Source organism: Astyanax mexicanus, chromosome 1, assembly GCF_023375975.1.
Source record: "Astyanax mexicanus isolate ESR-SI-001 chromosome 1, AstMex3_surface, whole genome shotgun sequence".
NCBI classification, from domain to species: Eukaryota; Metazoa; Chordata; class Actinopteri; order Characiformes; family Acestrorhamphidae; genus Astyanax; species Astyanax mexicanus.
This window is the reverse complement of record NC_064408.1, coordinates 133,258,643-133,272,715: the sequence shown is the minus strand read 5'-3', so window position 1 is coordinate 133,272,715 and position 14,073 is coordinate 133,258,643. Positions and strand designations below refer to the sequence as shown.

At 39.6% G+C, this 14,073-nt stretch overlaps 1 protein-coding gene across 2 annotated transcripts in view; it reads right to left on the bottom strand.

The window, feature by feature from the left end:
• The window catches only part of LOC111190621 (NACHT, LRR and PYD domains-containing protein 12-like), a 407,924-nt gene that overhangs the window by 273,879 nt on the left and 119,972 nt on the right, over positions 1-14,073 (bottom strand). Inside the window, exons 2-3 of one of the 2 annotated variants that reach the window (XM_049468860.1) lie at positions 5,632-5,908; positions 4,614-4,679 (exon numbers count right to left, since the gene is read on the bottom strand). In XM_049468860.1, the coding sequence (XP_049324817.1) occupies positions 4,614-4,679; positions 5,632-5,899 (334 nt within the window). In that variant the 5' untranslated portion in view covers positions 5,900-5,908. Of the gene's footprint in view, positions 1-4,613; positions 4,680-5,631; positions 5,909-9,670; positions 10,234-14,073 lie in introns of those variants that run through there. The other variant, XM_049468863.1, reaches the window with a different exon arrangement.

Sequence of the window (14,073 nt, the reverse complement as noted above, 5' to 3'; positions counted from 1 at the left end):
GACCATCAGTTGTGTTGTGCAGAAGTCAGGTTACTACACAGCCGACAGCCCTATTGGACAACTGTTAAAATTCATATTATGGCAAGAACCAATCAGCTAACTAAATAAAAATGAGCGTCCATCATTACTTCAAAAAATGAAGGTCAGTCAGTCCGGAAAATTGCAAAAACTTTAAAAACCTATAAATGTACAAGAACCCACAAAAAGAATGGAAACACACGGACTATACATACAGAGGGACCACAGGAAACACCTGACGACAGGTAACCAGGGTGCAGAGCTACAAACGAGACACAGGTGGAAAGACTGAAGGAGGAGGCACTGGGGAAAACACTTAAGCACATGGAGGACGGCATAGGAGTAGAGGACAAAAGACAGACACAGAGAGAGGTAAAAAAACAGGGATAAACACGAACACAGAAAGGAGGACAGAAACAGAACAGGACCAGGACGTGACATGGACAGTGCAGTTATAAAGATATGAATTAAATTACCAGATTATTGCTAGAAGAATGAGTTAAAACACGTATTATACTATCGTGATATAAAAAAATTGCTCACTAATAAACAAAAAGCTCCTGTCACACCTGCACCTTTAAGATCAGCCTCAGCGGAGTACTAATAAGCTGACTCCGCCCCTCCCACACACCTGTCGGACATCAGTTTATTACTAGGACTATATGAAGAGTTTGATTCCAAAACACGATAAACGCTATTTTAAAAAAAATGAGTTAGAGCCAGAATCTGAATGTTATGTGAACACTCTTGAAAAGCCAATATTCAATTTTCATCAAAACGCCACATCCGCCGTGTAATACTGCCCTGTTTTCTCTCTTTCTTTCCAAAACGCGACGTGTTTGGTCCCCCACACCCGCCCCTGCGGCTCACAATATGTAGAGAGATCATACTTAATAATATAATAATATCTATTAACAAAAAATAGTACTTACAGAGCTCTCTCTGTGATTTTCACCACAGGCAGTAATCTCCTCAGTCCTTCTTCTGACGCACTGTATTTCTTCAGTTCAAACTTCTTCTGAGTTTCCTCTGACATCATCAGCACAAAGATCAGAGCTGACCACTGTGGGGATGAGAGTTCCTGTTTTGAGAGAGTTCCTGAGTTCAGGAAGTTCTGGATTTCAGCAGTGAGTGAGTTGTCCTTCAGTTCACTCAGGCAGTGGAGGAGATTCAGGCTTCTGTCTGAATGCATTTCCTCTTTTAGTTTCTCCTTAATGTAGATAGCTGTGTTGCTAACGCTCTCTGCTTTAATCTTCAGGTTTGGCAGAAGTTCGGTCAGAACCTTCTGACTGTCCTCCACAGAGAGGCCGAGGAGAAAGCGGAGGAAAAGGTCCAGGTGTCCATTTTCACTCTGCAAAGCTCTGTCCACTGCACTCTTATGGAGATCTGTTACTGTGTTCTTCTTCCGAAGAAGTATGTTTCCAAATGTCTTCTTTTTGAACACATTCTTCTTCTTATTGCAGTGGGAGTGATGCACATATACAGCCGCAAGGCTTTCCTGAACACTCAGATGCACAAAGCTGAAAATGTTCCTCTCAGAAATTCCCTTCTGCTGGCTGAAAATCTGTGTACACATTCCTGAGAACACTGTACCATCAGTAACATCAATCCCACATTCCTTAAGATTATCCTCATAGAAGTTCAGCTCTCCACTCTCAAGATTACAGAAGGCCAGTTTACCGAGCTTCAGAATGATGCGCTCAGGGTCAGTCTTCTGACTGTATTTCTCCTTCATCAGGTTTTTCTGCTGCAGTAGGAAGCTCATGTACATTTCTGTCAGGGTTTTGGGGATGTTCTCATCACTCTCTTTATCCATCAGTGGCTGAAGCACAGTGGCAGAGATCCAGCAGAAGACTGGGATTTGACACATAATGTGGAGACTCTTTAACTTCTTTATGTGTGAACTTATTTTCTCTGCTACATCCTCTGTTTTGCAGTATTTGGTGAAGTACTCTTTCTTCTGTTCATCATTAAATCCTCGTACTTCTGTCACCAGATTGATGTATTTCTGGGGAATCAGATGCGCTGCTGCTGGTCGACAAGTTACCCAGACTAGAGAAAAGGAAAGCAAATTTCTGTTGATGAGATTTGTGATCAGTGAGCCCACTGTACTCTTCTCATTCACATCTTTTACTTCCTCTCCATCTTTAAACTCCAGTGGGTAACGATACTCATCCAGCCCATCAAAAATAAACAGCACTTTACCATCTTCTTCTGGAAGAGACTTCAGTGCAGGCTTTGAGGAGAAAAAGCAGTTATTCAGTAGTCCAATCAAACTGAACTCCTTCTCTTTCTTCAGATTTAGTTCACGGAGGGGTAGAGGGAAAATGTACTGAATGTCCTGGTTCTCCTTTCCTTCTGCCCAGTCCAGTATGAATTTGTTGACTGACACAGTTTTCCCGACTCCTGCAATTCCCATTGTCATCACTTTTCTGTTCCGTCTACCTGTACCCGGCTGGACTTTAAAAATATCACAGCATTTTATACACTCTTCCTCACTGCCAGCTTTATTGGGAGACATCTCTATTTGCATCACTTCATGCTCATTAATGACTCCTCCACTTTTATTCTGCACTATAACGAGATCAGTGTAGATATCTTCCAGGAACTCCTGATGACCTGTCTGTGAGCACTCAATTACACGCTCATAGTTCAATTTCAGAGTGTCCTTCAACTTGATGCAGTGTTGTTCATCTTTTGACAGAGAAGAGAAAGTGCTTTTAATCAGTTTTTATTTTACATTAGTAAACAAACAATTTGAAGAAAAAAAAATTGAAATGTAAAAAACACTGATATCAGTATCAATTGTTTCTCAATAACATCTCAACTAAAAGACAATGTTCTGAAATACTTTATAATACTGTAAGTCTTCAAAAATTATGAGCACCCTTGAGCACCTGTATTTACACATTTTGTAATGTAAAGCTCATTTAAAGCTATTCAAACATAAAAACAATTCTTATGCACACTGTTTAATTCTTAATCTGTTTATCATGACAGGATAAAAAACTTTAAACCTGTAATGTAGACTGTGCAACAAATATAATACCTTAATGCAGAATGTTTTACAATTGCAGACGAATATAAGTATAAATCAAAATAATCATTTGGTATATGCAGTCTCTTTGTGCCACATTGTTCAACAGTTCCTCATAAATTACCACCAGGGGCATGCTATCTTGTCAAAGCATGCTAACATAGTGTCGAGTTATAGGTAAATATTTTGTATTTATTATTTGAATGATAATTTACATTTTGTAGTACACAACAAATACACACACACATAATAACAATAAACTTAGATCGTATAATGCAGCAGAGGAAAACAGAATTACCCTGAGAAATATTTCGGCTGAATATTTTCAATTGCCGTACATTCAGTGCCTTCAGATGTGAAAGAGTATCAGACTTCAGTCTTTGAAATAGACTTTAAGAGTATTGTCAACATGTTATACTGTACGTTTGGCACAATTTTTTTTTTTTAACAACAGTGTTCTGAGCCAGAAGAGAAAATACGTGTTTTTTTCCTCCATCTTCTCCCTCGGTTTCATTTTCACTATCCACCTAGCTTGTTATCTGTGGAAACTGCAAGCAATTGGGGATGTTGTTGATATGAGATTGCTATACTGTTTAATCAAAAATGAAAAATATACAGCAAAATTCTAATATTAATATTATACCAGAACACAGAGTTACAGAACTACCAGCAGTAAAAAAAAGTTCAGTAAAGTGAGCTAGGGTTTGGCATATTAGCCTAAAAACACAATACCAGCCAAGCAGTAGTGGTCACCAGCACACTATCTCTAGCAGCAGTAAATCTACACCTTTTACCAGGCAGCTACATAGCTCAAATTTTTATCAGCAAATCTGCAAACAATCTCAAATGAAACGTCTTATAACTAAGAAGTCTCACCTCCATCTGCTCGTCCCATTGCCTGATCAGATTAAAGAGTAAAGAGTAAAGATTTGGGCTAAACACACACTCATATGCAAATCATCTGAATTCAATTTCCAAGCCTCATAAATTATGGTTTGTACTAATATTTGAAAACATGGGCCCGTCTCAACAACTTTCTAAATGAATTAAACAATGAAAGAAAGTAACTTATGCCCAAATGTCAGTTGAAGTTCTACAAAGCTGCCTTCACATTTCACAATTTTAGGCCCAATTCGTTTTAGGAAATTGGGTAAATTGTTTTGTGGGCAGATAAAGACAAACTAAAACTTTTATTCCACAACCAGCAAAAAAAACCAGATAAAAATTAAACTACAACCTGGAATGATACAGGCTGAGATTTTTGCAAAACGCCCAAACATTGATTTTATAATGTAAATGCATATTTTTGTATTTTTATGTTATGAAAAAGAGATTCAGGTTTAATACAATCAAAATTATATTATTAAAATGTGGCTAATCTTTTGCATGTAACGGTAATTCACAAACTGCATTACACCCCAAATGCAAAGTGAAAGTGTATATCACTATAGAGACTCAGTATATTGGGAAGACCACAGTGTTAATTGCTAATGTTTCATGGTCATTGGTAATGTTCATGTATTAACACAGAATAACAGCGATTATTTAATGAGTTTACCTGCAGTCAGTGTAGTAGAAGAGGCTGCTGAACTCTCACTCCTTACCTGTCCTCCACCTGCTCCACCTGAGGGAGAGCACAGCAGTACAGAATAAGAAACAACATCAGATAATTCAATCACAAAAACACTGAACTGAGCACTAGTCTTTATTATTACTCAACTAAATACAATGGTAAAACAGTTTAATTACACACACTTTGTGATTTAATTTGTTGTCAGTGCAGATTTTTATCTAACAATTTGTATCTAATATTAATTGTCCAGTTACCCCACACACTTGTTAGGACTCCACATATCAATAGCCTATTTTCCAGCTCCCGCCAATCAGTGCAACAACAATAGCATTATAATGCACTTGGAGGAAAGCACTGGATCTCCAGCTCTGATACATCAGCTAACAGAAGCCTGTATCAACCAGAACCACGATGTAGGAGTGGTGAGTGCACAGAGCACCACCTACTGCTCTCTGACTCTGGCTGCTGATGGAGAAACAGCATGACCTACTGCTCTCTCTCTCAGACTCGGGCTGCTGATAGAGAAACAGCATGACCTACTGTACTCTCTCAGACTCTGGCTGCTGATGGAGAAGCAGCATGATCTACTGTACTCTCTCTGACTTCAGCTGCTGATGGAGAAGCAGCATGATCTACTGTACTCTCTCTGACTTCAGCTGCTGATGGAGAAACAGCATGATCTACTGTACTCTCTCTGACTTCAGCTGCTGATGGAGAAGCAGCATGATCTACTGTACTCTATCTAATGTGGCTGGGCCACCTCCCACCACAAGTCTGCCAGTGGAACTGTACAGGATAGCTTACATAAACATAATGCAAGAATTATGAAAAGGAAACTCACAAAAACCAACGACTGAGTTTACTAAAGAACATGTGGAGATGAAGACAAGATGAGATTTTAGCAAGATTCCCAAATATGCTATTTGGAGGAATATGATAAATTGAATAGAAAAGTGTGATAAAATCATTGCATACTTAATGAATGTGATCAGAGCTGCATTACCTCTACTGAGTTTAGCATCCAGTTCCTCAGCCAGACGGTTCTTGTGTATCTTCTTCAGGATGGTCAGTGTGATCTTTACAGCTCCACTGATTTTATATCTCTCCACCATCTTATCCACAATCTCTTCTCTTCCTGCGTTCTCCAACAGACCCCTACCAATCCGGTCAAACCCTTCCACACCATTGGTCAGGTGTCGAGTGAATGATTTTAGTTCCTTACTCTCCAAGTCCTGTAGAGCCTCTAGCAACACATCTTCAGCATTCGCCATCCTGAATCACTGCAACCAAGAATGGATCAAGTTTAATGCAGGGATCTAGACACTAAAGTAAAAAAAAACTTCATGAAAGGGAGTTGTTGGAGAATGTTTTTTTGTGAAACGTTTTGTTGTTTTATCACTTTTTAACTTTTAAGTAATATTTTAACTATATTCTTACATTTTTACGTTTTCTGACCTTATTAATGAGCAATTGTTGCATTTGATACAGTAGAACTGACTCTCATGCACTAAAGTGCAACACTTTACATCAAGTTTCTCCAGGATCACAGGAGCTATCAGTGGGTTACAGTGCCTGCAATTACCACTGAGACTGTGATCCAGCTCACTGTAAAAATGTTATTAGGCCATGCCCGCAAACTTGTTGTACATCTTCTTTCAACCTTTTTTAAGCTTTTTATTTTCCTTTATCAATGTATAAATAAAGATATCTAGTTTATAAACATACAATTTAAATTTGAAACCCTTTTTATGTCTCTATATATGTTATACAGTGGTGTGAAATAAGTGTTTTTCCACTTCATGATTTCTTATTTCTTTGCATGTTAGTTTCTTAACTGTTTCAGATCACTGAGTGCATTCAATATTAGTCACAAGTAAACAAAAATACAGTTTTTAAAAGGATTTTATTAGTAATGGAGATAAAAATCAAAACCTACATGCCCCCCCGCCCCAGTTAATACATAAGTTCAACCACACCCAGACCTTATAACTGAACTGAGGCAACCAAAAGGTCCCCAACAACATCCAAAGAACTGCAGGTCTCACTCGCCTCAGGTAAGGTCAGTGTTCATGACTCCACCATAAGAAAGAGACTGGGCAAAAATAGCCTGAATGGCAGAGTGCCAAGATAAAAAAAACACTGCTCAGTAAAAAAAATTATGATCCCAACAGTTTTAGGAAAATACGACGGACAGACCGCAGAGACAAAAGTAGAATGTTTTGGAAGGTGTGTGTCCCGTTACATCTGCCATAAAAGTAACAGCACATTTCAGAAAAATAACATCATACCTACAGTAAAACATGGTGGTGTGATGGGGCTGTTTTGCTGCTGTCATAAATGAAACTATGAATTTTGCTGTCTACCAAAAAGTCCTGAAGGAAAATGTCCAGCCATCTGTTCCTGAGCTCAAGCTTAATAAAAAAACACACCAGAAAGTACACTTCTGAATGGCTAAAGAAAAACAAAGACTTTGGAGTGACCAAGTCAAAGAGAGCAATGGTCACTCTGGAGGAGCTGCAGAAATCCACAGCAGAGGTGGGAGAATCTGTCCACAGAATAACAGTAGATTCAGGTTTAGTGGAGAATCTCTGGTAAAGATGTAGAAGTTTCTGGATTTCAGAGGGATGTTTTAATGTTATTAGTAACATCTACAAAACACCAACCGCTCCTTCTTTAAGAAGCTTTACTGGGTCAGTGATGGTCAGGAGTGAAGTGGGTGTTTGAGGAGAATTAGGTCGTTACTCAGCAGCTAATCTGCAGAGTATCTACAGAATGATGTGGAAAATCAGAAGCATAAACTGTGCAGACAAGATAAGATTTTATTATTGTTATCATTATTATGTTATAAAATGCATTAAATATCAAAGGTGTCAAAGATGACAATGACAAATATTTGCAGGGTGCTGATCAGTGTTAATTGTGACAGGTGATTTTGATTAGTTTTAGTCTTTTGATTAAAATGTATAAACTTTTTAGTCACATTTTGGTCATTTAGCTATAATTAGTTTTAGTCTAATAATGTATGTATGTATAAAGTAATGTACTATGCATTGTTACAGTTTTACAGATTTTTTATTATTTTGAGTTTTTTATTAAAACAAATAGCCTAAAGTGTTGTTACATTTCAATTATGCTAACATTGTGTTTTTTTAATCAGCTGATCTACTGTATAAAGACTGGGATGATGGAGGGAGGGGTCAGGAAGACCGAAGGAGGAGATGGGATGACGGAGGGAGGGGTTGGGACGATGGAGGGAGGGATTGGGATGACAGTGGGAGGGGTTGGGATGACGGCGGGAGGGGTTGGGATGATGGATGGAGGGGTCAGGAACACCGAAGGAGGAGATGGGATGAAGGAGGGAGGGGCTGGGATGATGAAGGGAGGGACTGGGATGACAGTGGGAGGGGTGGGATGACAGCGGAAGGGGTTGGGACGATGGAGGGAGGGATTGGGATGACAGTGGGAGGGGTTGGGATGACGGCGGGAGGGGTTGGGACGATGGAGGGAGGGATTGGGATGACAGTGGGAGGGGTTGGGATGACGGCGGGAGGGGTTGGGACGATGGAGGGAGGGATTGGGATGACAGTGGGAGGGGTTGGGATGATGGAGGGAGGGGTTGGGATGACGGCGGGAGGGGTTGGGATGACGCAGGGAGGGGTCAGGAAGACCGAAGGAGGAGATGGGGTGAAGGAGGGAGGGATTGGGATGACAGTGGAAGGGGTGGGATGACGGCGGAAGGGGTTGGGACGATGGAGGGAGGGATTGGGATGACAGTGGGAGGGGTTGGGATGATGGAGGGAGGGGTTGGGATGACGCAGGGAGGGGTCAGGAAGACGGAAGGAGGAGATGGGATGACGGCGGGAGGGGTTGGGACGATGGAGGGAGGGATTGGGATGACAGTGGGAGGGGTTGGGATGATGGAGGGAGGGGTTGGGATGACGGCGGGAGGGGTTGGGATGACGCAGGGAGGGGTCAGGAAGACGGAAGGAGGAGATGGGATGACGGAGGTAGGGGCTGGGATGATGGAGGGAGGGATTGAGATGACAGTGGGAGGGGTTGGGATGACGGCGGGAGGGGTTAGGATGACGCAGGGAGGGGTCAGGAAGACCGAAGGAGGAGATGGGATGACGGAGGGAGGGGCTGGGATGATGGAGGGAGGGATTGAGATGACAGTGGGAGGGGTTGGGATGATGGCCGGAGGGGTTTGGATGACAGAGGAGCGAGAACAGGAAGGAGAGAAGGAGAGGGAAGAGGGAGAGAAAGCGAGGGCTGAACCCACAGGAGCAGGAAGGAGAGAGGAAGAGAGAGAGAGAGAGAGAGAGAGGAGTGGAAGCCAAGGGCGGCCGTGAAGGTGAATTCAAAAACGTCACGGACACGCCCACGCAGGGCGAGCCGAGATATCCGGCACGGCGACATGCGCTGAAAAAAAGCGCCAGTGGACGCGCACCGCGAGAGAGCAGCGCCGCGGGGGGGGTGGAGCCTCCGCAGGTTCCGGCCGGGTGAGGGTGGGTGGGTGAGAAAGAGAGAGAGAGAGAGAGAGAGAGAGCCGAAGGCATGAAGGGAGAGAGAGGAGGAGTGGCCACGCTCGAGCACCACCCAGCGAGGCTGTGAAGACAATTATAAATCATATGCTTTGCTATTTATTGTGCATATTAACAATTAACATAACTAAGAAGCCCGGGAAAATCCAATTTAGCCTTTTACATTAACCAATGACAATAAAAGGTAATGTGTTCACCCAAAAAGTACTTTTCATCAAAACAATAATCAGTAATGACCTCCATCAAAAAATGAAGAAAAAAAACTTAAACAAACAACACAATAAATACAAAGAAATCACTCAATACAGTACTTTTCATTACATTTTAATAAAATAATTCTCCAGTTTAGGATAATATTTACTGTACATATTGAAACTGTAGCAGAGAAGTGTTAAAAGTAAAGATCAGAAAGTTTAGATTAAAAGACATTGTTCATGTATCCTGTAGAATCCAGAGAGAAAGAGTAAAAATAAAGAGTGTAATTAAATGAAATGATCTTACCTGCTGTGAGCAGAGCTGTATCAGTCCATGAGCTTTTAGTCCTCAGCTTCTAAACTCCTGTACTTTTAGATCTGGAACAGAGGATAGAATTTAGCTTTTAGATCATTCTGATCATAAACTTTCCATATAAAACTTCTTCTGATCTGTAGAGGAAGCTTTTAAAGCCAGACTTCAGTGCAGCTCCGTTATAAAACTGATGAGTAAAGAGAGCAAGCAGATCTGCGTAACAGGAAACAGTTTCACAACTCAAACTCAGACACAGCTACATACAGGAAGCCCACAGATGCAGTATGAATTCAGTTCTGTATCTGTTAGAGACTCTGAAGGTATTAGATCAGAGTAGAAATAGAAGAGAACAGTAGAGTTACAGAAGCAGATCTACAGAAATCCAGTGAAGTGGGGGAAACCGGTGAAGTTTAGAATACGCTAATTTACAAGGAGATTTACTATAATAGATTTGTAGTGTTTTGTGAAAATTTTAACTTTTGAAGAAATCCACTAGAAGTTGTGCTGACTAGAAATATTTAGTTCAGAGAATTATTTTTATGTTTAAAAAAAATCTCTTTACATTTTTCGTTTAAGTCTGATTCAATTCTATGAAATGTTTATTGTATAAATTCTGCTGACTTTCCTGTAGCTCCTTCGACACTGAGGCCAGGCAGTTCACTATTATATAACACACTCACACACACACACACACACACACACACACACACACACACACATATTTAAATCCCAAGAGAAGCAGCAGCAGACTGTGGAGAATGACTACACACTGACGGTGGGAGGGGACGCCCAAAGTACCAAAGCAAATATCGTCACGACCACCATCAGGTAAAAACCGCTGCAGAACTGTTTAGTATGTTTAGTATTATTATAATAATTAGTGTAATGTTGTGGTTTGTTTGCTTCGGTTGTTGAGTGGTTTATCAAATGAATGATAATTTTAATAAGAAGAGTTCAGAATCAATAAATGGTGGTTTTTAATTACAGCTTTCATCTGTCTCAGCATGCTCTCCACCAGTCTTACACACTGCTTTTGGATAACTTTATGCTGCTTTACTCCTGGTGCAAAAATTCAAGCACTTTAGTTTGGTGGTTTGATGGCTTGTGATCATCCGTCTTCCTCTTGATTATATTCCAGAGGTTTTTAATGGGGTTCAGGGCTGGAGATTGTGCTGTAATGACAGGATCTTGATCTGGTGGTCCTTCTTCCACACCTTAATTGATCTGTGTGGAATTGAACATTGTCCTGCTGGAAAAACAGAGTTGGGAAACATTACTAGAACGGAATAAATTAAGTTTTATTCCAGGATAATCTTGTATGCAACTTGATTCACATGTCATTCACAAAGACTAAACTGCCCAATTCCAGCCTTGCATCTCCAGATCATCACGATCCTCCACCATGTTTCACAGTGGGTGCAGGTACACCTCTGCAGATCTCCATCTAAACATTTGATGGCCAGGTCTTTGAGCAAAGCCTTGAGGCTGATCAGAGAAGATGATCTTACTCCAGTCCTCTATAGTCCAAGTCTTATGATGTTTTACAAACTTCATCCTGGCTTTTCTTTGCTTCTCATTGAAAAAGGTCACTTGATGTAGTCCTGCAGTTGCTAACTGACATTTAGGTAAATTGATGGTCAATCTCCAGACCTGAACTCCATTAAAAAACTCTGAATGTAATCATGTAAGATGTAAGATGGTAACAAGCCATCAAACAAAGCTGAACTGCTTGAGTTTTTGGGCCAGGAGTTGAATAAGGTTATTCAAAAGCAGTGTGAAAGACTTCATGCAAGCTGTGATAAAAAATGATAATTTCACCAAATATAGATTTCTGAACTCTAGAAACATTAGCATTGTTGTTTCTATATGAATATGAACTTTGCATTATTTAAGGTTTAAAAACACTGTACCGTTTTCATTATTTTGAGCATCTGCAAATAAATGCTCTGAATGGCAATATTTGTATTTGTAACCTGGGAGAAATGTTGTAAACAGGAAGTTATGAAAGATGGAAACCAGTGCAGAAATAAAACCCACAGCTCAGTAAAGGGCAGGGCTACTGTGGCCTATTTCACTTCCGCTTATGAAGGATTTTAGTTTCCTTCAGTCACATGATCACTTCTGAGAAACCACACTCAACCAGATCTACAGCTCCAAACTTAAATTATCACTTCTTTTATAAAATTAAGAGCAGATTTATTGTATTATTTTAAATATACATTAACCTTAAATAGATTTATACACAATCATGTGTGACAGGATGAATTATTATTAGTATTATTTCTTATTAAAGCACTATTTTATTAGTAGTATTAATTGTTAGATTTTTAGACAATTAATCTGTTGTTTAGAGGGTTGGTGATTTGTTTAGTTAATTAATGTAATGGTTTAATAAAAGTAGTTTTTTTTCTGGACACCGCAGCTTCCTCTGAAAGTCGGTCTGAGATCAGCTTATTCCAGTTCTTCAGTTTTATTACTCAGTGGGAATTGTTGGCGTCTGATCATTTGAGAAGCTTCTTGGTGGCGCTTCCATCCGTGTTGATTAAATGGGTGCAGTAAAGCTGATATGGTTTCTATCTGCATTTATTGGTGAAATAAAGCTGCTGTTTTCTCTCTTTTTCTAATTTGAGTGATTTCTTGTGAAAAGCTCAGCTGTCAGACAGAACTTGTGCAATTTAGGAAAGGATGAAACAGAAACTTCAAGTGAATCCAGAGCAAAATGTTATTGCTGAGTTGAATTGTAGTATAAGTTTGTGTTGGGTTTTTATTTATTTTTTGAGACTTTTTTGTCGTTGTGATTTTTTACTTTACTAGATGAGCTACAGGTGCTGTTAAGTGCCAATAAGCAGCTTGTTGTTTTTAATATTAAATTTATTTCTACTTGGTATTGCTTGAATTTTACTAAATAAACTTGTTTGTTGTCTTTGCTGTTCTTTTGGGTACCAGCAAACCTGTCTCTATTTAACATATTTGGGTGCCAATCCTAAAGTAGCGTAGTTGGCTACATTGTTTAATACTCTGTAACTGAGTTATCTCTCTGTACTGTTACATTAGCTATAGCTCCACATTATCTCTCTGTACTGTTACATTAGCTATAGCTCTACATTATCTCTCTGTACTGTTACATTAGCTATAGCTCCACATTATCTCTCTGTACTTTTACATTAGCTATAGCTCTACATTATCTCTCTGTACTGTTACATTAGCTATAGCTCCACATTTTCTCTCTGTACTGTTACATTAGCTATAGCTCTACATTATCTCTCTGTACTGTTACATTAGTTATAGCTGCACATTATCTCTCTGTACTGTTACATTAGCTATAGCTCCACATTATCTCTCTGTACTTTTACATTAGCTATAGCTCTACATTATCTCTCTGTACTGTTACATTAGCTATAGCTCCACATTTTCTCTCTGTACTGTTACATTAGCTATAGCTCTACATTATCTCTCTGTCCTGTTACATTAGCTATAGCTCTACATTATCTCTCTGTACTGTTACATTAGCTATAGCTCCACATTATCTCTCTGTCCTGTTACATTAGCTATAGCTCTACATTATCTCTCTGTACTGTTACATTAGCTATAGCTCCACATTATCTCTCTGTACTGTTACATTAGCTATAGCTCTACATTATCTCTCTGTACTGTTACATTAGCTATAGCTCCACATTATCTCTCTGTCCTGTTACATTAGCTATAGCTCTACATTATCTCTCTGTACTGTTACATTAGCTATAGCTCCACATTATCTCTCTGTACTGTTACATTAGCTATAGCTCTACATTATCTCTCTGTACTGTTACATTAGCTATAGCTCCACATTATCTCTCTGTACTGTTACATTAGTTATAGCTCTACATTATCTCTCTGTACTGTTACATTAGCTGTAGCTCCACATTATCTCTCTGTACTGTTACATTAGCTATAGCTCTACATTATCTCTCTGTACTGTTACATTAGCTGTAGCTCCACATTATCTCTCTGTACTGTTACATTAGCTATAGCTCTACATTATCTCTCTGTACTGTACTCTGTTCCTCCTAAAGTTTCTTTCTCTTAATTTAAGGGAGTTTTTCCACAATAATCAGCATCTATGTGATGCTGCTCATAAGAGGTGTGGACCTGTTTTTCTCTGTAAAGCTGCTTTGTAAAAACTTTGGTTGTAAAAATCGCTATAGAAATAAAATTGAACAAAAGAAGAAGTACATTTGCAGAAATGCTTTATGGAGAATCTTAAGCACCTCCTTCTCTCAGAGCCAATAGAAATAGAGAACATCACATCATCGTGGGGAAAACCACACCCCTTCGTGGGGGAAAACATTCTGATCAGTTTTAATAGAAGCGAACAATTTCTGCTACAAAATCAGTGTGGAATAATGAGCTAGAGAGTG